The sequence below is a fragment of the Pipra filicauda genome, unplaced genomic scaffold (genome assembly GCF_003945595.2).
Source record: "Pipra filicauda isolate LSUMZ 115617 unplaced genomic scaffold, ASM394559v2 scaffold176_size3548034_pilon, whole genome shotgun sequence".
NCBI lineage: Eukaryota > Metazoa > Chordata > Aves > Passeriformes > Pipridae > Pipra > Pipra filicauda.
Genome location: NW_024104283.1, coordinates 2734682 through 2762287, shown reverse-complemented (window position 1 = coordinate 2762287; position 27606 = coordinate 2734682). Strand labels below are relative to the sequence as shown.

The following is a 27606-nucleotide window of genomic DNA, read 5'->3' as shown; positions in this document are numbered from 1 at the left end:
GAATTGCAACTGGCAATATTCTCTTTGGCAGAAAAGAATCTATGGCTCAAACTGAGTTGCCTTTTCTAAAGGGATGTCCTGATTTACATGTTGACTTGTCCCAGGTTTTAGAAGACGGTATTATTTGACACTTAATTCCCTAAATGTAGCATCTTGTTAAGTGATATTTTGTTTTAGCGAAATATTCATAAAAAGCTCATAAGATAAAAGTATCTGCTTTAGCTTTTCTGTTTCGCTCTTGATGAAGAGTCACTGGGGTGAAAGTCAGAATTAGCAAAAAACATTGTAACAGTTGCAAATGGAGCCAGGGAGAGTAAAATGACACATTATGTAGGTAAAATAGTGCTTTAGGTAGCCCATAGAAATAGGCCAAATCAACTTAATCATATTCTAGGCTGCACAAGTAATGCAATGGATAAAATAATTGCTTATATTAAGGAAGAAAGACACAATAGACCACTCCAAAATTCCATGACATTTCTATCAAGTATTTACAGAAATTATTTAAGCATAAGTTGATCCATGGAGCTAATAGTCCTTATTATTTCTATCTGAAATCTCAGAAGATACTAGTATGGACAGGAATGGTTACAAGCGTTTGCTAGGAAAGTGATGTCCAGTGTTCTTAAATTAGTTACCAGATTTCTTACTTATTTTACCTTTTCCCATGAGAACTTTCAAAAACCTGTTAGAGTAAGAAATTTTACAATCATTTTCCAAGTGGGAAGGAGTTAAATTTCCAATACAGAAATTTAAAGCCTTGGGTAGTATGCTTAACAATGTGTGGCATGGTATGTAGAGAATTTATGTAGAATTCAGACTGAAAATGAGCTGTCTATATCCGAATCTTCTTAGGTGTTACTATGAACAGGAAACAAGCAAAAAAATAGAGTTCTTAAAAGGCATAATATAACTGTGACAACTGTAAGGCTTAATTACTTTGCAAATCAGTATTTAAAGAATAGTTTGGTGTTTGGTGACTTGCTCTTTGCTTCAGAATGGACAGTTTTCACCACTGTGAAGTAGATATTCAATCCATGCCTTTGTATCTTTAGCTACACCAGATTCAGAGTTTTGCAATAGAAATATGTAAACAGAATAACAAAGAAGTAAGAACATAATTATGACAATGAGTTAGTTTTAATTCAGGATTATAGACAGAACAAAAAAACTGGATACAATAAAAGTAAACTTCCATAGTTTGAAGATAGTCCAATGTGTCAGCAGTGTAACATGCAGAAAACATCTGATTTCCTAAATGGGAAAGGAAGAACGAAATTGTATAGTTTATACATGAAGTACTGCCTATGTCTATAATTAGATAGAATCTCAATAAAAACATTTAAATTCTATTAGGCACTTTACAGGTTATAATGTGAAATGATTTGCTTACATAAACCGATGGAAATAGTACAGCAGGGAAAAGAATGAAATACCTAATTTGGATTTGTCCACAAAAGAGAGGCCGACTAAAAGAAAACAGTGCTACCAGAGAAACTGGAATTGAGTTCTCCCTGTGAGAAGTAATGCTGGTAATATATCATGCAGAGTATGTGCTAATTTTCTAAATGGTAGATGTTTATAGAAATGCCATTCCCGGAATAGAAACTTCCAAGTATAGAGCCTGAAGTGTTACTACTGTTCAAGCGTAACCACTCTGCTGTGTTTAACACTAGGCCAAATAACTCCAAAACAAAGCTAAATAACTTACAAACTGCATGTTCGTGTTCTTTTTTAATTAAATTACCTGATACATACCCTTAACACATTTAAAGCAGAAAAGACAAGTGGGTAACTACATTAAAATAGACTTGACTCCAGCTTTGCCATCAAAAGGTGTGAGAATTGCTGCCAATGATGTGTTTCCCCTTAATCAGAGGCTATTTTCCCAGGAAAGTCAAAAGTGTAATGTTTATGTGTAGCTTGGTGCAAATCCAGAGCCCTTGTGTCTTGCCCAGTTTCACTCCATTTGAACGAGAAGGTTGGGTGTTGCCCTGGAGTGGCTGAGCCATGAACACACCATCCTTCTGTCTGGCTCTCCCCTGGGGGCAGTAATCCTTGGCAGAGGGGCAGCAAGAAACATCAGAGCATCTTTAACAGCAGCTGCTCTCTCTACTGTGAGTCCATAAGTGTAAGCTGTGCTACTGAACTTAGTAACTATTTAAACCAAGCAATATTTATCAACTAGATTATTTTGTCACAGGTGACAACAGGAATCTAGTGTGCCTGATTTAGATAGTCAAACATTAAGAACTGTTCTATTTAGTTTAAAAAAACATTAAAAGGATGGCCCTTAATTCTGTACCACTAATTCTTTATTTTCACACTGATTGACTTTCTTCATCTAGGCTGTTATACCAAATGTGCAGTAGTGAGCAGCCAACATATTTTTCTTCTTGACTCTAGTGAACGAATGCTGGGCTTGTCTTAATCAAAGAGAAACATGCATAAGCTTAATGGGATAGAAGTGAATTCTTCAGAGAATCAATTTTAAATGATTGTAAAAATGATTTGGTAAGTGTCTGCTGTTTGGTGACTGCACGTTGATGCACACATTGTCATCAGTGATGATATATAATTCCTGGGGTCTTCCTGATCTCTATAGGCTTCCTTATTCCTGTTGCATCTGTGCTGTTGATATGTTTAAACTGGACATTCAACACAGCATCTTCTACCTCTGAAAACAAATTCTGGAAATAACCATCTTTTTCATGTGGGCTGAGACCAAGTCCGAGCATAGTTTCAACTGCCCTTAGGAGGGAAGGAAGTTTATTCTTGACACCAAAAGTCAAATAAAGATGTTCATATTGTATATTTAAGGCTGCTTCCAAATCTGTATCACTGCACCATAGCCAAAATACTCTTGAGTCACATTCAGCTCCTTTCCTCTCAAAAAATAAATGTGGAAATGCATCATAGCTTTTTGGTTTAGAGTGGAAAGAATGCTGAATGGCTTTTCTCACATTAAAAAAAATCAGGATGAAATACAGAGTTTAAAGTGGTTACTGAACACAAATTCTTTCAGAAATAGTAAATATCTGGAAATTTCTTTCCACTGAATCCATCCTGTCGAGTGTACACTGCACAACAAAAACTTACTGTGTTTTCTGACTTAAGCAATTTACTAATGAGGTGGTTGAGAAGAGAAGCAGTAAAAATAGTTCTTGTAAAGTCGATGGAATAGTACAAATATTTTGCTAATCACAGAACAGTGCTGTGAGTCTATTCTACAGTAAAATGATTTTCAAATGTTTGTATTAGCTTTTGATGAGTATCTAGTAATACCCCTCTTCTCTCATTGATGGACAGACAAGGAAATGTTATCAGAACCACATTTTATTTCATATAAAGTTAGTGTTTGACAACAAGTTTTGTCCCTGCTGTGCACTGCAGTAACTGACAATGGTAGAAGTACTGTGAGGCTGGGAGTTTAGTCTCCAAGATATATATGGCAATGTGTACTTCAAGTTTTTTCGCACGCCAGATTTGCCATCTTTCAAATAGACTGGTGCAGATTATTTACATAAATGCAATATAAATTAGATTGAGCAACTAATCTAGCTTGTTGTTTGTGGGGGTTTTGTATTTTTTTTTGTATTCATCATCTATTTTGACTTTTTTATTCAAAGTAGATCTGTTTCCCAGACGGTCCACAAAAAAATACCACTGTGACTGAGACTGTGTCTCAGAGGATGAATAAACAGTGGGAAAAGAGAAGGGAGGAAATCTTTTGCAGTGACAGTGCCACAGACATGTTGTGTCATAAGGCTACAGCCAGAGCAACAGTGGTATGAGATCTAGTTCATTGCCTTTGTGGAAGAATATTTCTTCAGTTCAGCTACTGACATGATATTATGAGTGCTTTTCATACTGGTGAGATCTTAAAACTTGTGCAGAGGAAATAGAAAATGTAAAAATAATTTTTTACTATGAGCTGCAAACTGAAAAACAAAAGGAAAAAAACTGTGGAGAAATTTTACAGAAATATTTTAAGAAAGACTGGAACATTTTCATGTTGTGTCTTGCTCAGGTTTTTGTGAAGATAGTTTTAGGCTCATTTGACTTCTGGCATTCGTTAAGTGTCTCTATACTGGAGCAGTAACCTATAAAGTCTTCTTGACTTCTATATTTGACACTCCTGGCAAGAGTGACAAAATGTACTTGCCAAATAATTATCTCCCATGGCAAGTCACTGAAGAGATGGAAAAACACTGAGAGAAATTATCATACCTTTTAGGACAGTCATATTCACAGAACATTTTAAAAAATTGCAAAAAGCGTGTGTTTTAAAAAAAAACAACTCTGTAAAATATGTTATTGAAAATTACTGTTTGCAACAATATATGTTGTGTAATCTAATGTGTGTATGGGAAGATGACTGGTATATAAAATACCATTGTCAAAAATTGTCCTTTTTGAAATCAGTCTGGGAAAATAAATTTCAGACTTTGTTTTTTTTGATGAATTTCAATAGTACTTATTACTCCCGCAATGGTATTTTCTTACCATTTTGATGCATGAGCAACAGTATTTCTTTATTCAGGGAAATCTAACTTTTTAAATGGAGTTTGATGAGGTTAATAAAATGATTACAGTACATATTTGTCTGCAATAGAGAGATTTAAGCTTTTAAGGGCTTTCTTATCAGTTTGGTGTTCTTAAATTAAGGATTTTGGAAAAGAGCTAATAATTTACAGCAGATATCAAGGACAGCATAGACTTTAACCTATGCCTCAGGGTCAGTGAAGTGTATGACCTGTATAGGTTCTGCTGTCACCTGCTGCCCCAGCACAGCCTCTGTGGGGGCTGCTCCAGGCTGCCCAACCCGGACCTGCTCTGCTCCCCCAGCACCGCGTCCTCCCGTGAGGACAAGAAGCTGCTCAGCCACCACATAAGCAAGGGCCAAGAAGCTGCCCCAGGGTTTTAAGACTGGGGAAGAGCATCAACATGGCCACAACAAGAGGTCTGAGATAAAACTCATGCACCCAAAGGTTCAAAGGGAGGGATCACAGGCTAGCCATAGAGAAGACAGCAGCTCTATGTTCTTCCTCACTCAGCACTCTCTACTGCCTCAACCTCTGTTCCAGCAAACCTCTGTCTACCATCAGGCTGGATCTGTGTCTTTGTCCCTTTTCAATCTTCAGCTGTTCTGGAAAGCAAAGTTCCATGCACCTGTAGTATTTTTCCATTCCACGTATCATCCTCCCTACATGCTTTCTATATGTTGTCACTAACAGTCTGATTAATTCCTTTTTGGTAACCTTGCAAGTTAAGGAGTTTCTTGACCTTTCTAGAAGAAGAACTCTTCCTACCCAGAGAAGATAGTCAGCAGCTCCTATGATTGGGCTTTTCAATCTAGCATCAGTGGGGGTGCTGTTACAACACTGCTGTAGTCAGCAATGAACTTTGCCTTCATGGCAAAACTGGGCTTTCAGGATATTTTCTGTGTGTTTTGTGTATGTATATATACAGAGAGAGGCTTAGCCAACCCCGTGTGGAATTTTACTGGAGAGAGCAGTAAATACTTTCTACAGGCAGGGGAGCAGCCCATTAGTGTGGTGTGGAATGTCTTCACATTAGGCCTTATTCTCCCCTATTCCTGCTCCCCTGCCTGCTCCTTGGCTCTTTTGTTGAGCAGTCAGATGTTAAGAACTGCAGTGCAATCCATCCTGTAAAATTCTGCAGCACTAGGGTGATTTTGCTGTAAAAACACGTCTTCCTGTTGTTAAATGAAGTCATATGCAGCATAAATTATGTCTATTAATGTCTATATGGCATTCTGTCTAACTTTTTGTGTTTGCTTAGCATTGGTACTGGAAATTAGGGCAAAAAATAAGGGTACAGAGTGGATTTCTTTGTTGGAACTGAATAAGATTTTCATAACACTGGAAAGGGAAGAATGCTTTTACAATAATCAGTTATATCTAGTGCTAAGTTAAACGCTTGAAAGATAGGTGAAATATGGCATGACACTTTATTCATTTCTTTAAAATGAATCCTTTACTGCTTTTTATAGTCGTGGAAACAAAGAAAGGACATAAAGAAAAGGAAAGGGTAATGAATTGTAATTTGTATGGCTGTAGAAAGTAACTGGAGGGGGATAACTGATAATTCTGTAAAATGAAGTGATAAAAGACAAGGAAGATTTATTCAAGGTTGCACAAGGGTGTTTTGTAAGTTAGTAATAGTTTTATGTTTGAAAAGGGGACATTGAGATTAGATTTAACGAGAAACTTTCTGACAGAAAGATTTGGCAGTGGAGCAGTCTGTCAAAATGGTTACTGAAGTATGATCACAAGAAGCGTTCAGGAAGAGTTAAGATAAAACTCTCAAGGGAGTAGTTAGAGCAGAGATTAATTAGACCTGCTCCAAATCATAGCCCTGGTGATACTCTTGGGATTTGAGTTTTTAAAAATCAATGTAGTCCACTGCTTCATGCCATCTTCTCAGTCTGTATCCTTACAAGTTGTTATCTCCCTTCAAGCCTTTCCAACAAAAAAGGATATAAATATATTTTTCCTACTCACTCTTACTGGGCAGAAGAGAAATGATGAACCTGATATTTCTTGTATTGCAAGAACTAATTGGGAAACTCAAGAAGTATGTATGGTTTGCAATTACTTCCTTCTTCCTCTGTCTGGGAAATATCAATTGGGCTATCTGACATTGCAATTTTCTGATGCATAATGACAGATGTTGCAAATACTGGGGAACCTGGTTCCGTGTGTAGTAGAAGACGTAACAGCACAGCTTCTAGGGGTTTAATTTACTAATTTTCTAGAGGTCTTCTTGTCCTGATTTCAGGCATTCTGCATACTGCAACAATAGCCCAAGTTGTTGAATTTGGTTGTGCTTTGTTATTTTTAAAATGAGTTTGTGTCTTTTGATGGGAACAGCTAAAATGAAATTAGAGAAGAGGAACAGAAAAAAATGTTGTTGACCATATTTGTCTGCATCAATAGGGTGACAAAGGTTACATTTTAAAATAACCTTTGCTTTTTTGTGGTCCAAGATAGCCTAAAAGCCTTTCAGAGCCGTTTCAGCCTTGCTCTGGTTTATGGATAGCTACTTAGTCTGCAAGAAGCTGTTCTCTTGAGAGGGGATTGGTAGATTTGAGGGTTACTGTGGTTACATTCTGCTTCTCTTGACCATATCTCTCAGTTTCATTCTGAAAGAGCAGCGTGGCACCTGTGTGAGGATTGCCTTGAGGTATCCTCAAGAGGGAAGTAGAGCCAGCTTTTGGACTGCCATGGTGGGTTTAGCAATTCAATCCACTCCTCAGACTGCTGTGGAACAGTCAATAGAGCTTTTGTTAAGGGGAAGGGGGATAAAAAGCACTGCATCAGAACAACAACAATGTCAAATGTCATTGGAAGAACGGGATAGGCAACTGGGTTTACATTTAGCAAGGAAATATATAAAAATCACAAGGTAAAAGGCAAAGGAGAATGAGGATGGTGAATGGAGGTGTGTTATACAAGGGAACTGTTTAATTGGAAAGGTTAATTGGACATTAGGACAATGTATCCAGTAAATTCTATTTAAATACTCTGCTTAAAGATAATTTAGAAATTAATTAGAAATTGTGATGGTAGATGATTTAAAAGTCCTAGGCTATGTACTGTTGAAATCTTTATTATGGGAATTCCAGGCTAGATTAGATACCTTTTGGAGAGGAGCATTGAGAGACCACATTTGTTACAGAGATTGGAATTGCTTTGACTTTTCCCACAAGACACTTCAAGGTAACAGGGTTTTAGACATCATTTCCTATGACTTCAGCAGAGATAGCCTCTGGTCATTTAAAAAAATCTGCTTTTTGTTTCATACAATTAAGGTCTACTGCATATGCAGTAAGGATGTATATATAGAAGCTCATTGAATGCTTCTTCAAATTATTGCAATTGATTAGCCTTCAGGAAATAGAAAAGGGAGGAGAAACCAAAGCTATTTTGATTTTTTATGAATAGATGTTGTACTAATTATATGCACAATTTAAACATTTAATTCAGGAAAATACTCCTTATGCTTAAATTATCAGAAACTTTCTAGAATTTGCAGACAGTGATACTAGAGTTCATTGCAAGCCTTTGAAATTCAGAATACATGTGTAATTTTTATACTAAGATTTACTTGCATCTCAAGCACGTCTCAAAAGCTGTTTAAAATGCCGAAATTCAGGCTACACATAAAACATTCTTTTAGCGTGTTTGCTTTTTGATACAATCTTTAACAGATAACTGCACACCCTGTTTAAGCCAAAACCCAACCCATTTCACAGCTATGTTTTGGTACAAAACATTTCACATTGTTCAGATTCTATCTTCTTCTGCTTGTGTCTACATGTATTCTCTCTTTGTCTTTTGGAGGCAATAAAGAGAGATGGTAGATGGAATACAATTACAGATATACAAATAGATTAAATGAGGGGCATAATCTGTTTATTTTGTTTTATTTGATGCACATATCTATAACCCTAAGAACCTGAAGTTGTAACATTTTGGTTTTTCTAACCATTCAAGTAATCTCAGGCCCTATTTTAAGGGGATGTGCTACAGAGAATTGGAGGTAGGAAGGTTGCTTCAAACTAAGTGCTTAAGTTCAGAATTGTTTCATTTTAAATGGTCTTCTCTCTATGACTAAACACATGACTGAGAGCAGCATTTATTTCCTGGCAATAGATTACCGTGGATCTTTTTCTCATCTTTGGTCTCTTGCAGGGCTTAACAAATATTGAAGCAGCACTATACAACAAAACACTAGACACCCTAATGATGTCTCCATTTACTGATCTTACAAAACAATTGTGTTGATTTTTTTTTTTCATGTATAGAGGGCTTTTCTTCAGTAAAATTTTTTCTTTCTCTTTACAGATTTCAAGCATGTGTTTATTTTGCATCTGTCTTTCAAGCTATGTCATGTGGTATCCATTACTTAGCATCTGTGTTCATGGCTGTTACTCCTAACTTTGTATGTGGGTTCCCTGGAAATGTGAGTAATATTCTTTTCCACAACTCCTCTGCATCAAGTATACAGGACATCTGGACACTATGGACATCAACAGAAAATTATGTTGTAGTCCAGCTGGAAAATGGAGAAATTTGGGAAATTAATCAGTGCAGCAGATCCAAACGAGAAGTCAGTTTGGATCTGGCATATGAATACAAAGGCAACAAGTCTGTATTTTCGTGTTCCGATGGATTTCTCTATGATGATACAAAGTGGAAGAGCACTGTTGTTACGCAGTGGGATCTGGTCTGTGACCGAGAATGGCTTGCAAAATTAATCCAGCCTACATTCATGCTTGGAGTCTTGATTGGAGCAGTGATTTTTGGTGACATCGCTGACAGGTAAAGTGCTATCCTTTGACAACTGTAGCTTCAGACTGCAGTAACTCCATGTGTTTTTGTTGTTTTCACTCATAATTACTCATAATTATGTGCTCAAAATTCAGGAAGTGTGGATATTGCTTTATTCACAGATCTGTTTAACTCAATATCTTTTTCCAATAGCAAGTACTAATTTTAAAATGTCTTTGCAAGTCATTTCCTTTTAGAATTTTTTTTTGTACTTTATGTCATCCATTGTTCTAGGCCTTAATCTCTGAAATTCCCCTGGGCAGCTAGTATTTGCCTTTAGGTTATTTATTTCTTTGTTTATTTATTTATTTATTTTTAACAGAAATAGCAATAGCTCATTGTAATAGCAATGGTAAAACCTGGGAGTAGATTTTCACCTCATTTTTCACGAGGAGAGATTCCTGGTGGAAATATTGATTTTTAATTTGTAATATGATAAATGACAGAACGCCTTCTAGAAGATTATGTGTAATGTATTTTAAAATCATGTTTCCTAACCTCTGTCATGAATACAGCTCAGTGGGGCTGATGCAAAAGCTTCAAGGGTTTGATCAAGCCCCATGTTCTTAAAATAAACACCCATACGCTATTTTTCCTTGCTCTCCAATTTTAGTTTTTCTCTGAAAAATTAGCTTAAACTTCAGTCTCTTGAGGGTTAGTCCAGATAGGAGAAAAAAGGGGTGTGAGTGAGCTGTGCTGTAGTTTCACTTATTTAATAGCATGTATAACGTTCTGTTTGAGCACAAGGAGAGTCAGTCCATGGAGGGACTCATCCCAAGCAATCTCATGCTTACGGTGCCAAGGCTGTCCTTCAGCCCATTCCTGTCCAATGCTTCCTCCCTGGATGTTATCTTAGATCACTCACTGAGATCCAACATAAGAGCTGGACTCAGAAGCAATGAGATTCAGGATGAATGTCTGTATCCTCCTGTTTCTGTTGGTTTTCTCTCTCAACACAAACAGACTTATTCCTGCCTCAGGAGAACACTCAGCCGTGCCCCTTTATCCATAGGACAGTCAAATATCCAAGCCACATTTGTACTTGGTTTTGTCTCAGGCAGTTTATGTACCTGTGTTTTGCTTTGAAGGCTGGTTTAGAGTTATTTTTCTCTTTCTGTAAAGGAGCCTGTTGACTGACATTTCTGTTAGGTCGAGGATGACATTTTATCCTACATCTAACAGTATAAGCAGAACAAGGAGATCAGGCGTGTTTTTTCTGATTTTCCTTCATTAGCACAACACTATGGTGTGATAGTTACAAAATGGGAATTCAAAAGTAATGATGACTTTTTTTTAATTTGGCTTTTAGAACACATGGAATCAATCTGCCTCCCAATCCAAGGCTTTGTAAAACCATATTTAATACAAAACCAGAATATAAAGCCAACATTTGTTTTGTGTCCCTTTAAATCATTCATAACTTTTTAAATTAATACTCAGACATGATTTATAAGGTTAGGATCATATTGTTCTCATTTCCATTAATTCAAGCCATGGACAGCTAGTTAAGACAATACACACATTCTGAGTTGCAGATTTACAACTGTAGATTTTACAGCTGAAAGTTATTATTTTCTGACACATCCTGGCTTGGTGGGAAATAAGATTGTGTGTTCCTCCCATTACCAATTAACAGATTTCCCAACAGAAGAGCTCTGATAGCTAAGACTCATTGGGATCTTTTCTGGCAGGAATCAAAGATAAAATGTGCATGACTCCAGGTCAGGTTGGAGAAGAATAGGAAGAATTTTAATGGAGTACCAAATACTCACAGAAGAATAAAATTACAAAGGAGTCCACGCCCCTGAAAGTCCTCAACCTCTCTGTCTAAAAGTAATATCTCCATTTGCGAAAATCTCTTTGCAATGGAGCAGATAGTAAGAGCCCAAGAAAATATTATCAGGGAAGAAAAATGATTCCACACATTTTGTATTACAAAGCATTTGTAGATAGAATGTAATGAATCTCCAATAGAGTCTTTAGCATGTGCTCACTTGTTTAGGGACAACTGGCTATACTCTGGATATTTTCTCCCTGAGATACAGGAAGAAAAAAAAAACAAATAGAAGTTCTTTTTTACTAAATGCCCTTCTTTTACACTGGAAACTACTATGTGTTGATAGGAAGCTATTATTTGACATGTTTTTTTTGCCGTTAGTATACTATATTCTTGGATTTCTGTATTTGTATACGCATGCATGTGTGCTGTGATGCAATCAGAAAATTCAGGGGAACTGTGTGTTTGCCATTTATTAGAGAATTCAATTTTAAATAACTGTACAAAGATATGTTACAGAAGCCTTTCATTACTATCCAAATTGGTTGTTACTTTGGCAAGAGATGGCATGTTATGACAGCTAACTTTTGTTAGAAATTATTAACAAAAGGCTACTTAATATAAAATATCTGAAAAAGTGATTTATGTCCTCATAAAGAAGACTGAGTAAATCTGCAGATCAGTTATGCAGAAGTTCAACTTGAAACTGGAGGTGAACATATGTAATGCTCACTGCACATTCCATTCATAGGAGCTTCCTTTTCCTTGGAAGTTGGAATTACTGAAAAATTAATACAGGTAACTAAACCAGAGTTTCTGTGGCGAGTTGTTAAACTTCCATCTAGGCTCTCTGGAGTTGCAGGTGTATTTTAATAGAATGTTTGTGGTTTTTCATGATTGTATTACTGCTGTGATTTTCAGGCTGGGAAGACAGCGTGTTATATGGTTCACAAGTGCTGGTCAGTTTGTATTTGGCATTGCAGTGGCCTTCACATTTGACTACTACAGTTTTGTGACTGTGCGCTTTCTCCTTGCTATGGTAAGAAGGGATGATCACCCTGGCTCTTTTTACGTGTCATTTCCTACCCCTTATCAGGAAAACCTCCCTTTTGTTATTATTTTCTCCCCTACTTCATTATTCTAAAGCCCCATCTGTTGCACTTATTTCAGCAGAGCAGGGAGAGTCTGAATATTCTTGGACCACAGCAGTTTTCCTCTTTGAATTAATAGAAAGCGTCTGTATGAAGCAGTGTTTGGTACTTCCTCCATCCCAACCTCTGCTGGACTGGTAATTAAATACCAAGTGTGAGCAGCAAACTCTGGATTCTGCATTGCAGCTGCAGTTGCATTTCTCCTCATTGTTAGAAATGGAGTATAGTTTTTCTTAACCTAGCAAATCTATAATAAATATTATTTTTATCTCTACCATTTTGAATGATGGAGGAGAGATGCACGTTTTCTCTTCTATGCATCTCTTTGGTCTTTTAAGCTGTATGTGGAATACTAAATACATAGGTAGATATGTTTAACAGCTAGATGTTTTATGCTGTACTTAAGAGTATTTCAGTATATATGTTTATGCATACCTACACACATACTTTTATATATATGTGTGGTATGTATTCCATATCTGATATATATTCAATATTTATACATATTAAACAATTTTAAATAACTGTTTTACAGCCAAAAATGTACTATTTGTAGCTTTTCACCACATAATGCATACAGAAATTAGAATGCCATCACACAAAAAAAATGATGTAACTTATTTAATGTGGGTTAGATATTTGAAAATAGTCACATAATTTATTTTATTCCTGCTGACAGCGCATTAGTCAAGACAGAACCTTGCACCTGGAGCTCCCTTTGCCTGATTAGAGCTTAGAAGAATTTCCTAGCAGGAAAAACGACATAATTTTAGCCTTGAACAGTGAGATCTAAAGAAGTCCCTCTACTCACTTCCTTGGCTGTTGATGCCAGGGACGGTGGTAGTTTAGAAAAGCAAAAAGCTCAGACCAGACCAATGCTGCAGGTTTTAAATGGCCACTGGGACTGATTTGCAAGATGCAGGCCTAAAGCTCTAGACCCTGTGCTACTGAGATCAGCACAACTTTCCTGTCAGCTTCAGTGGGTTCAGAATCAGAGATTATTAACTTTCATATTTTCAACCAGAAAACTGATTAATCAAAACAATATACTGAAATATTTTCTAGTCTATATTTTCTAGCTATGTTTGGAAATGTTTTGAGATACCATGAATTTGATGTTGCTAGAGAAATTGAAATATATATATATTCAATAATATATATATTCAATAAAAAAATACTATCATGCAGAACATGTCAGTAATTGCATTCACTGCATAACATATGAGAACCTGTAATCATATATATATATATATAATTGTAAAAAATTTGATTTAATGAGATCATTTACAAGGGTGTGGAAGGTAACTCTCAGTAAATTTGCAGTTCCTTGACATGCAGGTTATTAATAGTTTACTTAAAAGCCAAGGTCAAGTGGATTTTCAGAAGTGAGGATTACTTCAGGGGACCTCATTTTCCTGAGCATCCAGTTTGTGATGTCATTAAGGGACCTGATTTTTGGAGGGGAAGGGCTTAATGACATCATCAAATTAGGTTCCTTTTCAGGTATCTCTTGCTGGCTGTCCCCCACTACAGAGAAGCATCCAAATTCACTTCATACTTTTAAATACAGTGTCCGGGCAGTCTGAAGGTTTGAGCGAACTTTTCCTCCAGCTGATTAGTTTTCAGGGTTGCCTTTTTTCTGTCAGTGTGAGACAGGCCGGCACTGTGGCAATTAAGCGTACACAAATGTGGAACTGTTACTCTTTGTTTTTACTGCTGGTGCACAAGGAGAGCACATACAAAACTCACTCTGGTTTTTTTTCTTTTCTTTCTCCCACACCCCCAGGTTTCAAGTGGCTATCTGGTTGTGGCTTTTGTTTATGTGACTGAATTTGTTGGCATTAAAGCACGAACCTGGGCTTCTATGCATGTCCATGCTTTTTTTGCTATGGGAATTATGATTGTGGCACTCGTGGGATTTCTGGTTCGGACCTGGTGGGTCTATCAGATATTTCTCTCCATAGCAACTGTTCCCTTTGTCTTGTGCTGCTGGATGCTCCCAGAAACACCTTTTTGGCTCCTGTCAGAGGAAAGATATGAAGATGCACAAAAAGTGATTAATACAATGGCGAGATGGAATAAAGTAAACACTCCCTGCAAAGTTTCTGAACTGTGCTCAGTCCAACAAGAGGATCCAGTCAGTGGCAGAACGGGTGAAAATGACATGTCCTCAACAAAGAAGCACAACATCTTAGACCTGTTCTGTAACTGGCAAATTGCAAGAAGGACCATCACGGTCTGGCTGATCTGGTTCACTGGGAGCTTAGGGTACTACGTCTTCTCCCTCAGTTCTGTCAGTCTAGGAGGCAACGAGTATTTAAATCTCTTTCTCATAGGTAAATATTTTTGTACTTTATTCTGTTAATGACAGAACTGGAACATAACATTCAGAAATGTCTATAGATTTGACAGCCAATTTTTTACTTTGTTCATTCAATTATGAGCCTTGTTCAAAAAGCTTCTTGCTAACTCTTCATAAAGTTGACTAACACAGGAATATCATTCACTCCAAATCTGTTTCCAAAAAAAAAAAAAAGAGAATTTAAAATTTGATGGTGTACAAAATTCTTCTCTATCTGTCTTTCTGATTGTAAAACCGCATTCTGCTTGTCTCCTCTTTGCCCTGCAAGCATGTAGCAGATCCACACAAACACCAGGGGAAACGGATGAGCAACACAAAATTTGCCCTGCACTGTTAAAGGCACAAACTAGGAAAATAGGAGAAAAAAATTATTCTTTTTATCCCTTACAGTCATGATATATTGAGTTTGTCTGTGTAAAAAAGATTCATAATTCTCACAAGCAAGACTAATTTTAGTTTTCTCAAAAGTATATTTTTTATTAAGTTGTAATATTATTTTATCATTCTGAGTATAATCTTTCTCTGGTATGTAAGTTGTTTGTTGTTTACAAAGGCAGTTAAGTGCATTCAAGGCCTGATTCAAAGTTTGTTATGATCAGTGGAAATACTCCATTGACTTCAGAGGACTCTAGATCAGACATGTAGCTCTGAACCAGCAAAGAATTAAATCATGTGCTTTGCTTTGTGCTACTGAGTACTCTCAGTGAAGCGAATGTGACTGATCATGTACATAAGCACACAGAAGGACTGGGGCTCTCATGAATTCAGTTTGTTTTGTCATGTATTACAGTGTATTGTTAGACTGATGTGTTGAAGAGTGGAAGCTAGTATTGCACAGATAACTAAAATGTTAGGTTGGAGTAAACCGTATCCACCTCTTCTAAAAATACTTTAGCAGACTAACAAACACAATAATTGCACAAGCCCAAAAAATTGTTTCCTGATATTACAGGTGTAATGACATGCCATACGCACTTAATGAAGGAATGCGGCATATTCGTTCAGGGCTGTATCTTATGTTAGTCCTTGATTTTACATTGGACATAGTAGCATTCTTCAGGAGCAAATTGGTTTAAAACATGTCCAAAGTGGCTTAGGCTCAATATCATTTGTCTTGGGGCAGATCATGTTTATACAGTATTTGTGAACAGTCCTCGCCAAATGCCAGTTCCTTCCTACAGAAGTTTTTCTCCAGAAAGAGACATTAGAAAGAGACAATCTGTGTTAAGAGTGGGATGTTGTAAGCAGCTGCCCTCTTTTTTATAGAGAAGAGAGTAAGCTGGAACTGCACTCTGTATTTGTGAAGCTAACTCAAAAAACTGGACTTGGAGAGACCTTGCTTGCCATTTACTCTGGGATGATTTTGAGCTGAAGCTGGGGGAGGCACCTGTGCCTTCAATTCTGTGTCCAGGTGGAAGCTAGAAAGTCCTGAGAGGTGTGTCAGTATGACACTAACAATATTCCTTGTGGGCATACTTGAGCTGTTGTGAAAATACTTGAAGGAGAAGAGCAGCAAATGTACAGCTTTAAGACAAAAGTGCCAATACCCTAAAAGCAGAACTGTGGCCTTGATATTTTCTGTAATTTTCCATCCCAAGGAGAACTGGAGCTGCTCTGCTCTGTGAAACCTGTTTCCCTTGTCCTTCTCCACTCTCATTACCGTATTTAAGGCCATTTTCTGCCTCCTGTCACCGTTTCTGTTACCAAATGAACAAGCCCAACACACTGGTTATCTCTAGATTTTACATATTTATTATCCCCTAGATTAAATTAATCCTCATAAAGAGGAAGTTAGAGTTATAACATGAATATGTGTAACCATGACTTAAAACAATTTCATACTGACAGGTGCTGTGGAGTTGCCTTGCTATATCATTGCTTGCGTTGCGATGGACAAACTGGGAAGGAGAAACACACTCATTCCGTTCCTTATTTTAAGTGCACTGATCTGTGTTTTAATTATGTTCATACCTCAGGTTAGTCACGTATTGTTGAAAGTGTTCCTATAGCAGAAATTGATTTTAAAGGCTCTTAAGCCAGTAGATGCAGCTGCTCTCTCTAAACCATATAGTTGATCAAAGGCTGATTTTAAATTGCAGCTGCCAGTCAAAGGTAGATTTCTGCATTTTCAGTAGAGGTTTCACTGTCACTGCTGGAGTCACATGTAAAATGTTCCCAAGACTTCAGTGAACAGGACTGGTAAAGAGTGATATGGACATTAGTAACTTACTGAGCAATTTTTAAAGAGCAAGCAATAAGCATTGCTTATTAAGGTTCACAACTTTTGAAGAATTTCAATTATGTTTGAAAGTGTTATTTTCTCGTGATATATTTATTTGTGCTCTCTTTCAATAGGACTTCAGTATATTAATTATTTTAGCAAATATGGCTGGAAAATTTTCAATAGGTGTGGCATTTGGCCTTATATATCTCTACACAGCAGAACTGTACCCAACAATTGTAAGGTAAGAACTTTCACCAGTTATGTATTTTTCATTAATTGGATGTTATTTCATTCCCTTTGTTATTGTTCTGCACCTGATTCAGCAGCTCTTGGCATCAGTGGAGGTGATCTCAAAGACTTGGGATGGGATGAGTTCAGAGTTGTCTGGTGTTTGGCTGTACCATAGTTTTTTATTCATTTTTTTATTCATTTTCCATTCCATGTGCATCGATTGGTTCCATTGGGGAACTGGAAGAATACTCAATACTTTCTTAAACATTTTTCATGCCTTTCTTAAAAGTCCTGGTTATTCATCCTGGGATCTGCGCTGAATGATGATTATATTTTTAATCTTAATTACAAAAGCAGCTGAATTTCACTACAACATAAATTTACCTTGGCATAGTGACAGCTTCCTAGTATAATTGCTTAAAGACACAAATCCTACTGATGTTTTAAGTGTCTGTGCATTTCTAATTGTTTCCTTTATCTGCTAGAATTCTTAATCAAATTTTTTTAAGTCTAGATCACTTGCTGTTGGAAGTGGAAGCATGATGTGCCGTGTAGGAAGTGTGGTTGCTCCTTTCTGTGTATATCTGAGAAGCGTTTGGATTTTCATGCCACTTGTAAGTATTTATTTCTATGGTGAATGTTTCTGGTTTTGAAAAGGTGTATGTGTTACTTGTTTTCTCTTTACTAACTTGCCAAGTATGTTTTTTACATGACAAAGGAACCAAAGGCTGAACGTTTATTTTGAAAAGAAAATTAAGTAAGCCATTCTTGTTCAAAATTTTAAGTCCCAAAGATTAGTCGCTTCATATTGTTAAAAATATGCAGCTAAAGCAAAAGGGAGACTTTGAGTCACTGAAATATTCTGAAATGTTTTTGTGATGGGAGACAGAAAAATATTTATGCACTGAATCCTAGAATAAAATTGATAAAAATATTTTCCGTTAAAATATTCTGCATCTACCATGTAACATTTAGGAAGTGTCATAGTCCATACTTTCTTGCAGGCCTAGCAGTTTTTGACCATGCTCCTGACTTATTCTCACCCTTCTTCAAAGGCATAGTTCTTCCATTCTTGAACTCACCACAAGTGGCTGGTTTTTCTTACACTATGCCTTAATATTTTCCACAGCTTCCCTGGGACATTACATCTTTGGAATAGCCTTCCAAAAGATCAAGAATGTTTTGTGCTTACTACACCTGGTCTTCAAACCTGCCCCAAAGGTCCCTCTCTGTGTTCGTTTACAAGAACTGAACAAAACAATTCATGAGACAGAAAAAGAGAAGAAAATGGTATATTGATGAGGTTCATGGTGGCTTTGACTAGCAACAGAACCTTGTATTCATTAAGCACACCTTACTTTTTAGGTAACTCCAGGTCATGTTTTCATTAGGTTTTGTCTTCTACCACCAGTTGCCCCACAAAAGAGAGGTGGAACCATTCCTTTGTGGACTTTGGGCATTTTGTCTGCATTATGTAGCAGATCCATTTTGGACAAAATATTTTAAGTATTTCCTGCTTACAGATGAATCACATTTCTTCACTGCATTTCTGTTATGAAGCATTTGCTGCTTAGAAGTCCTGCAGCTACTCAATCCCTTTTTTCCCTTGAAGGCTAAATTATGCCTATATATGTCAAACCAGAAGGAATTACAAAGTTTATATCAAAATTTTAAGTAAAGAAGAATTTATTATTGATTTAAAATAGTTTGAATTCTTTCAAAAACCCCTTAGGATTCACTGTTACTAGCACACTGATGTTTTATGTAGATGATACATATCCGAAGATGAACATGTAATGGGATGTGTCTTTAACCTGGATTTTTACTCAAATTTTGTCCACCACATTGGAGTTTCCTGAAAAAGTGCATTGTGCCCTTTTGATTTTGCAACTATAAAATCTCCAATTATAGATGGTAGAGATTGGTTTCAGAGAATTCTTGTAAGCTAATTTCATTATTTAAATTAATTACTTTTGGTTGTTTTGGATAAAAACTAAGAGGATGAAGAAGACCACAAATTAATTTATCTCCTCAAGCTCCTAAAAATTTTTTCTTTCTTAACAATGGCCCCCCACAAACCAAAATATCATCCCAGAAAAGACAAAGAAACATTTGCACAGTAGAGTGATCATGGGAGAACATTCTTTTTCTCTTGTCAGCATTTTGCCTCTACTGGATGAGATAAGCTTCAGTATCTGTGCAGAAGTGCTGCAGTTCAACTACAGATGGGGAATGCTCAAACATGCTGGAGAGCAGCGCAAATGGCAGTATAAACACAGGAATTATTTCAGCTATGAACAACTCTCAGTGTACAAAAATTATCCAGAGTATTTGTAGTTGTGTAGTAGTTCACAGTGAATATGTTTCCATTATTAGCTCCTGTTGTAGAGCATTTGTCAGATTATTAAATGGACTTGTCTTGTGTTGGAGCATAGCGTGCCAAGTCTCAGGTCAAGTAAGCCTTTTGGAATGGAAATGAAATAAAATGGATTATATTTATGAGTAAACTGATATACATCACACTGATCTATTGTATACACTACACATTGTTGAGCAGTCAATACTGCTATTTGACAGTCTGCCTCTTGTACAGTTATGCCACCTGTGAGTACTGCAAGTATCTCATTTGAATGACTATAAATCTTGAATAACTTGACAAGTATGTTTTTTATGTGACAACTTTATAGAAAACGTACAGTAAAGCAACTGCTCCATGTATAACCTATTCCTGTTTCTCAGCGGGTAAGAATTATGTTACAGTAGCCCTTTAACTGGTAAGAATTATGTTTCAGTAGCCCTTTAACAGAGTGGATTTATCTCTCAGAAAAAACATAAATTAGAAATTTAAGAAGACCTCAATGAAGTCAGTAAAATTAAATGAATGCAAATACTGTGTCTAATACTAGTGGATTTTCAGGTCAAAATTTAATCTTTTTTGTTGAAGTAGAAGTAAAAGTATTATTTTTAGGGATATTTAATTCAAATTACCTTTTGTTCTAGACTAAATATATTAAGTCCTGGTCTTGGACCACTGTGAAATTGTTGCTCAAGGAAAGGCAGAGGACATATGAAAAATGATGGTTCATCTTTTTTTGAAGTTTTTTATGGTAGATAGTAGAAGCTGCTGGCTGTACTGAAGTGTTGGGAGTACTCTGAGAGTTTAACTAAGCAGATAGTCAGATTTCAAAAATTAAGGCCCTGAAAATGCAATTCATTTAAGAAGGTACACCTGTCAAATTAACTTCAGTGCATCTTAAATGTACTTAAATATCTTGTACAATAGTACACTTTATTCCATAAGCTTTTGACTATATTAGAACATTTTCTGATACTGAATCATATGTTTAAAATAGTACATACATACAAAATTTACATATTTGTAATGAGCAAGCAAAGGGCTAAATTATGTCAGATGCCTTATGAAGCAGTATGCCAAGATAAGACAGCAAAAGACTTGCTTTGACTAAATGTAACTTCATTGATAATTGTGGCTACTGCCCTTGAAAAGGCAGATAATGTTTGAGAAGCCCTTGAATAAATACACTGTGACTTAATTTTTCATATTTTGTCTTTCATAGGAAATATTGGAAAATGCTTTGTAGAGTCAGGGAGAAGGGAAATGCAGGAATTACATGCATGCATCAGCTTTCACACAGAAAAATCTTCTTTTCACATAGAATTGAAGAAAACATGATGGAATAGAGTTATGAGAGCCAAGTTGAAAAGGCAGGAAAAATGGTGATGTGCATGCTTACAGAATAGTGAGAGTTCTCAGGGGGATAAGAGGTAGGTTCATGAGGAAGAAAAACATGAGAAGAATGCCAAGTGTCTAAAAGACTAACTGAAACAGAGAAGACACACATATTTAAAGCACACAGTGTTGCTTTAACCTTGTTCCGTTGGGTATAAGTAGTGACCCTGTTCTCATACACTCCAAATGTATGGGTGTCTGTAAGATTCAATATTCTTTACAGGCTGCAATATCCTCAAATGTAAACTTATGAGAGGCTAAAGGATGTGCATGAGAGAGGTTACTGTGGAATAGCTGCCATGTGTCACTTCATCCTGTCTTCCCATAGCAGAAAATCATATTTTATTAGTAGAGAAGCATTCTGACACACAGAGATGAGATTTTAGTGTTTTGGAATATATTTTTAAATATCACTCTTGCCACATATGTCTACAAGAATTTCCCTCAATTTGTCAGTGGTTCTATTACTGTTAGGATTTTTTTTTTTTTTAAATTTTCATGGTAAGAGCATGACTATTTTATTTTCACTGTAGTTTGCAGTATTTAGCAGTATTTTGCCTTTTTTTATTATTTTGTCAGCCTCTATATCTAATGCAAGTGCAAAAAGAGGACTGTATGCAACTGCATGACTTTTACTTCTCAAAATAATGCTTGAGAGAAACTGTCCTCTCATTTTGGAGGGGAAGAGAAGCAAAACTAGCATAGTGCACGTACATGAAAATAGAACTGTTCAAAGTTACAATAGAGACTTCTGATATTAAAGCACCTTTCTGACTTAAAGTCTGGCTTAGCTGCAAATGGTAGCTGGCCAGTTCTTGTCTCAAGTTCTGTGTGAGAGACATAGGCACAATAATTCCAGATGTTCTCTCTCATATCTGGAAAGAATATATTAAACACAGGACAGACTTGAGAATCAGCGAGATAAAGATAATACAGTATCAAAGTGCAGAGTCATAGAATGGAAAAACACCGAGACCAGACATGATGTACTGTGGGAAAGCATTTCTATCAGGAGAGATTTGGGTCATTTATAACCTGGTGTTGTGGAATGTCAGGGTTTTAATCCTGTTCTGTCCTCAAAGGAGGAAAGTGTGAATTGTTCTCATTGAACAAGATATAGAAATGAAAGGGAAGAGTAAATATTCCTGGAGCAAATGTGTGCTTCTCTATCTACCCGCATTATCCTGATCCTTGCACCACTCATGCTGAAGTAAGCTGTTGTTATGGAACTGTGTACACCACGGACAAATCCAAAATGTGATCCCAGTGCAACTGTCAGTAGATGCCTGCACTCCTAACAGTTCTTTGAAACTGAATTTAGCAAAGTATTCTTGTTGAGAGCTAGCTCATCATCTCCTGAGCATGGATGTGCACTTTGTTGCTCAAGGCCAATGAACCATACTGAGAAATTTCAGTCTGGCTATGCAGGAGGGACAGGCACACGGGTACAAGTACAGCTACACAGGAGCTGGAGAGTGAATTGAGATTACAGGTGGCAGGGAAATTGTGGCTCTGTGTACATGCGTGTAAAAATAAATGTATGCAATCCTAGAATCAGTTCTTAAATACATGCCTGATAGCAGAAATACAAAATGAAGATAATATATATTGTTTCCTCAGACAGAATTATTCCTGTTTGCACTGTATTGATCCCTTGTGAACAAAACACTTCACTTGCTCATTGATAAATTGTGCTGCATAATCTTTCATTTATGCAACAAAAAAAGGTAGATCTTTTATATAGGTAATATTTAAGACTTATGATCTTTTCTTTACATTTCAGTTCCTTATGCTTTATTTTAAATATGCTCTCAAGCAAGATCAAAACTACAAACAACTTGAAAGACATTTCTACCTTTACAGCTGCTGTTTGTTTCTTCCAGTTGCTTGTTGGAATCATGGCTCTTCTGAGTGGAATATTAACCATAATGCTTCCAGAAACACTGGGAAAACCATTGACTAACACATTGGTGGAAGCTACAGAAATGGGAAGAAACAAGAAAAGCTGTTCAGGAAAGACTCCTCCAGCACATGGTGGTGCAGCATTAGAAAAGATAGAGATGTTTGGTCAAGAAACAGTCAGCACTGAGAAATAAAGCACCAGCAAAATGGCTGTTCCCAATTTTAATCATTCTCTAATTTATAAGATCTTTGTATTCAAGAAATGTGACTGTTCTATAATATCTGTGCCTTCTACTTTGTATCCAGTCTTGCCTTTATTTCAATAGAGCAAGACTATGAAACCTTTTCCATGGGACTGAGTTACTGCAGAAAATTTGATAAGATTTCTAGATCCCTTGTCAAACTTACCCAGACTTTAAAAAATCTGACTTGCTGTTACCAGTTGGAATGATTACTCTAAATGTCAGAAACTACCTGATTACATATATATATATATAAATATGTCAATCCTTTGCTTCACATTTTCTGCAGTTAGAATTGTAAACCTACCATGAAGTGCCCTCTCTGCTCTCATTGTGTTGCAGCTGACAGTTAGAGGCTTAAGACTTCAAAGCACAGTAAACTCAGTTATAATTCAAGAGAGAAGCCTTAACGTTGAATTGAGTCATAGCAATACTTTTAAAGTTAAACTAATTTATTATATTTTTTTTCAAATTTTCTACCATTGCTAACAGAGGAAAGTATTCTATGGCACAGCTTCTGACTGAAAAAATAATACTAAGTTTGCAAAATGTGCAAATAGCTTGTATATTCATTCTGTTGAATGGCAATTGTATTTTTATTAGTGGTTTAGAAAAAAAGTGTTCACTGGATCTACTGCTGTCCTAGTTTAGGTAAAACTAAACTGCCTGATCCCTTTAAAAGTTGTAGTCATTCCAGACCGTTATTTTAATGCTCCCCTTCTCACTTATTTCAGCTCAGATCTAGCCTCAGATTTTTTATAACTTTTAAGAGCTACACTAGCAACTTTACCAAATGCCTCCATCAAGGTCTTCACAGTCTTCAGTGCAGAGAGCTCTTACTCAGGCTCTCTGCACAGAAGTGGACTTAGTTATTAATGAATTTTTAGTAGACACGGTTTCCACACAGTTATCTGTAGCTCATTTTTTCCTTATCATACCACACAAAATCAGTTAGAAAAATATCATCTAAAAAATGGTAGCTGGAGGACACTGATCAATAGAAGAGTTACCAGTTACTCTAGTAGTTTTAGTCAAAGTGTCTGTAAACATCCCACTGTTGCTACACCTCAGGTGTGCATGAACACTTACTTGTTAGTGCAGTGTTTCTGCCTTATGACTGTGGACCATAGAAAACTGATAGATAGGAATGCATCACTCTGGTTGCTACTTTTATTGTTTTCTCTCCCACCTCCCCCTCTTCAGTCTACCTCCAGTCCTGGGGGTTCTTCCTTGCCTGAGGATCTACATCCTCTTTGTTTGACCATCCTTGGTTTGAGGGGAGCAGCACACCAGCTGTCTGCGTGTTGAGGCTGAGACAGCCCTCTCTTATCTGGGCTGTGTGAACTTGGTCCCCCTTGGTTTGAAATCAGGTTTTTTTGCATCTTAGGGACCTACTCTCATGGCACAATCTCAAAACAAGTCTTTGTTTACTTCTTTGCCATGTACCCAAAAATAAGGTATCTGTATTACTACAGATAAATATTCTGTATGCTGTAGAAATTAATGGCCGTATTTTTCAATTATATCTGCACAATCATTAATTTCAATGACTTCTGAAACCAGAATAATGGTTTATATCCCCTTATAAAAGATTTTATTCTTCACTGCACTGTCCTAGATTATCAAGTAGCATTTTGGTCCTGGTATTAGAACAAAATAATATCCTATATAAGGACTAACATGCTTTGAAGCAAGCAAAATTCAGTCAGTTTAAGTTCAGAGAGTTTCTATGAGATAATTATATAGAAAGCATAGAAAAGAATCTTTATGCTCCCTACAGTTCTGTGGGTGTTGCAATGTTTGCAGAGAAAACCTCCAAGAAGACCTGCACAGAATACTCTGGCTTATGTCCAGATATGTTAGTTCAGCAAAAGCACTTACCCTTACCCCGTGAGTAATCCCATCATTATTCAGAGAACGACTTGAACACATACTTTGTTGACTGAAGACCGGATTACTCACATGCTGTGGTTTTTCATTTTGCTGAAGAGCAGACCTAGTATTCTTCCACTGCTTTCAGATCTCCCTCCACTTACCAGAGCAGAACAGTAGATCTTTATCTGCAAGATCTATTGCCAAACCCTGCATGCCCTGCCTTAAATAAGGGTTTAACCATGCTAAAAAAGAAAACATCATGCAATACACCTAACAAGGAATTAAACTGGTACTATCTTCCATTACAGCCACCCTTCTCACACACAGAGCTCCAAGTTGTTTCCTTATTTTAGGGTTCTTTCACATGGGTACTCCCTCTTTTGATAGTACATCTATTTTAAAACTCACTTGGGAGTTTTGGGAGCACTACAGTCTAATTCCAACAAGGTACTGATTAATTTTAATTGTTCATCAATTAAAAAATAATTTTAATTGTTCTTTTTTCTACTTCCTTACTTGCCAAATAACTGGCAAGTAAGGTGTTACCCTGGTACGAACAGTCAATGCGTGTTCTGTGTTCCTTTGGCTTGAGGGATTCAGGACCTGGTGATCTGTAATCAGTATACATAAGGTAAAGAAAAGAAACAGAAAAATCTTAAATGCACAATGATACTGATACTGTTTACAAACTAAACTGTAATTATATTTCTAGACTACAATGTTGGCTGGTGGCTTTTAAGACCAAAACCCAGTTCCTTCTGTCACTGAAGTCAGTTGGTATTTGGTCTTTGATTCAAATGACACCTAAATTTCCCTGAACTAATGATGTTACTGTTTTTCCTTAGAAATAAAAAGTTTGTTGATCTACAGGTACACCTTTTGTGATCTTATGTATCAATAGCTTAGAAAATGCCTTGGAGTATCCTATTCTTTAACCTGAGGAAGCATATTATTGAAAAAAAACCAGGAAATGGCGTGTCTCTGTATGTCTCTAGCATTTCTGTTTGATTGTTTTTTCCATATGGACAAAAATATGTTTAACACTAGTCATGCACTATAAATGTAGCAAAATCAGGGTGAGTTGATTTCTTTCCTTTCAATACTCATAGATTTTCTAAATCCTCTTGCAAGAGAGCACTGAGTTTGAGAACAAATGCTCCTGTTCCTGTGGGGCATCTTTTCATTTCATTGCTCATAAAAAGAATTATTTTTTATAGTTTCTTATCTGAGTTCTAAAGTTCTTTTATGTTTGTATTTTTCATCTCTACCTTAGTGCAAATTTATTGTGCTGATCTATGTCTCTGGAGTTACATAATTGTTTTATGACATAGTGAATCTGAATTCTTACCTGTCTTAATTGCTGGTCACTCTTGCATGATGACAAATGTTTTTGTCCTAAATCTTATATCCAGTTTTATTAGACAGTCTTGCAGTTTGTTAAGGACATACTTTTTGGGTTAAATATAGGAATAAGAGCAATTATCATTAGTTTAATGATAACTAATGAAAAATAGTAAATATGTTTGATATTTTGAATAATTATTTTAAAACTTTGTGAAAGATCTATTTTCTACTTTAACAATTCCCTTCAATTTCTATGTGCAAAATTCTATAGTTTAAACAACCACGTAGGAAAAAAAAGCTATGCAAACTATGTGCAGTAATCATATGCTCTGAGTAGTACCCTGAATGTCTGAACAAGGGGTGAAGCCTGCCTGAAGGCTGAGGGCTTTTATGCAGTGGCTCTGTGGAAACAGATGATGGTCTGACATCCCAGCGCTGGGATGGAGTGCAGGACTCATTGGCCTTCTCCTGCATCTTTCACAGCTTATTTTTACCAACTCCTTAGGTGCAGTCACTTAGGAAGCCTCCACAGCACTGGGCTCAGCAACATGCAAGGTCTGTGAGTGCCTTTTGCAAGATCTTAGGAAAAGGTGAGGTCATGGAAGCTTCATACCAGAAAGGCATTTGTGCCTGCAAAAAGGAGGCTCTGGATTCATCCTATGCCCTTTTCAAATATCTTAGAGATGCTCATCTGAATCCCAGAACAGATTCCTAGGGGAGAAATTAAACTCAAAAATTTAAAAAAAAAATATAGTGTTCACAAAAGAACAAGTTTATTCTATCAGGGAAAATTCTAGTAAATGCTGTCAATTAGTATCTGCATTGTTACCTTTCACAGGAAGAAAGATTAAAGCACACCTATGTATTGGTAGCCTAATAATTTTGTACAAGATTCTGTACCAAACAGAGTGTGCATTTTGGTAACATGGAGGAAGTATGTATTCATAGGAAGGAGTTTGTTTGCCCAGAATCTGTGGATTCAATACAATATATTTTAATGGTTTTTTAAAATGTGCATTTATTATCTGCAATTATGGGCAAGAATAAAGTCAGACACACATTTTTAATTTTTACACCTTTACCTAATTTAATGAACTCCTATCACCAACTGTCCATTTGGTTCACAGTCCCTTATAGAGGCCTTTTGGCATTCCACAGCAAAAACCATCTATGGTTTAAGCTAGCAAGTATCATGTGTATGTCTTTTCCCTGTTTGTGTTTGCAGGTGTAAACCAAGGTTTGGGTAATGTGTTAGATGGTGACTATGACAAAATGCACATGAAAAATGTGACATATTTTGCATTTCAGTTACGGAAAGAATATTATATTTTTTTTTGCTTTTATTTGTATAAGCTGACTGGGGCAGTAGTCCCTCAGACACATTCAGT

General features: G+C 36.5%; 1 protein-coding gene and 1 long non-coding RNA gene across 7 annotated transcripts in view; one reads left to right on the top strand and one right to left on the bottom strand.

Moving 5' to 3' along the window:
* Positions 1–27606, top strand: part of LOC114002094 (solute carrier family 22 member 16-like) — a 52100-nt gene that overhangs the window by 9794 nt on the left and 14700 nt on the right. For 2 of the 6 annotated variants that reach the window (XM_027747858.2, XM_027747860.2), the window contains 5 exons: positions 8874–9350; positions 12058–12175; positions 14074–14623; positions 17005–17114; positions 17619–17718. In XM_027747858.2, coding sequence (XP_027603659.1) covers positions 8874–9350; positions 12058–12175; positions 14074–14623; positions 17005–17114; positions 17619–17718 — 1355 coding nt within the window. Of the gene's footprint in view, positions 1–8873; positions 9351–12057; positions 12176–12306; positions 12425–14073; positions 14624–16497; positions 16626–17004; positions 17115–17618; positions 17719–22738; positions 25748–27606 lie in introns of those variants that run through there. The other 4 variants (XM_027747864.2, XM_027747862.2, XM_027747863.2 and 1 more) reach the window with 4 other exon arrangements.
* LOC120322964 lies at positions 1122–23256 on the bottom strand. Its single transcript, XR_005562969.1, has 2 exons — positions 22711–23256; positions 1122–1254 (listed from the first exon to the last, which is right to left on the bottom strand). It is a non-coding gene; the product is annotated as an uncharacterized LOC120322964 (long non-coding RNA).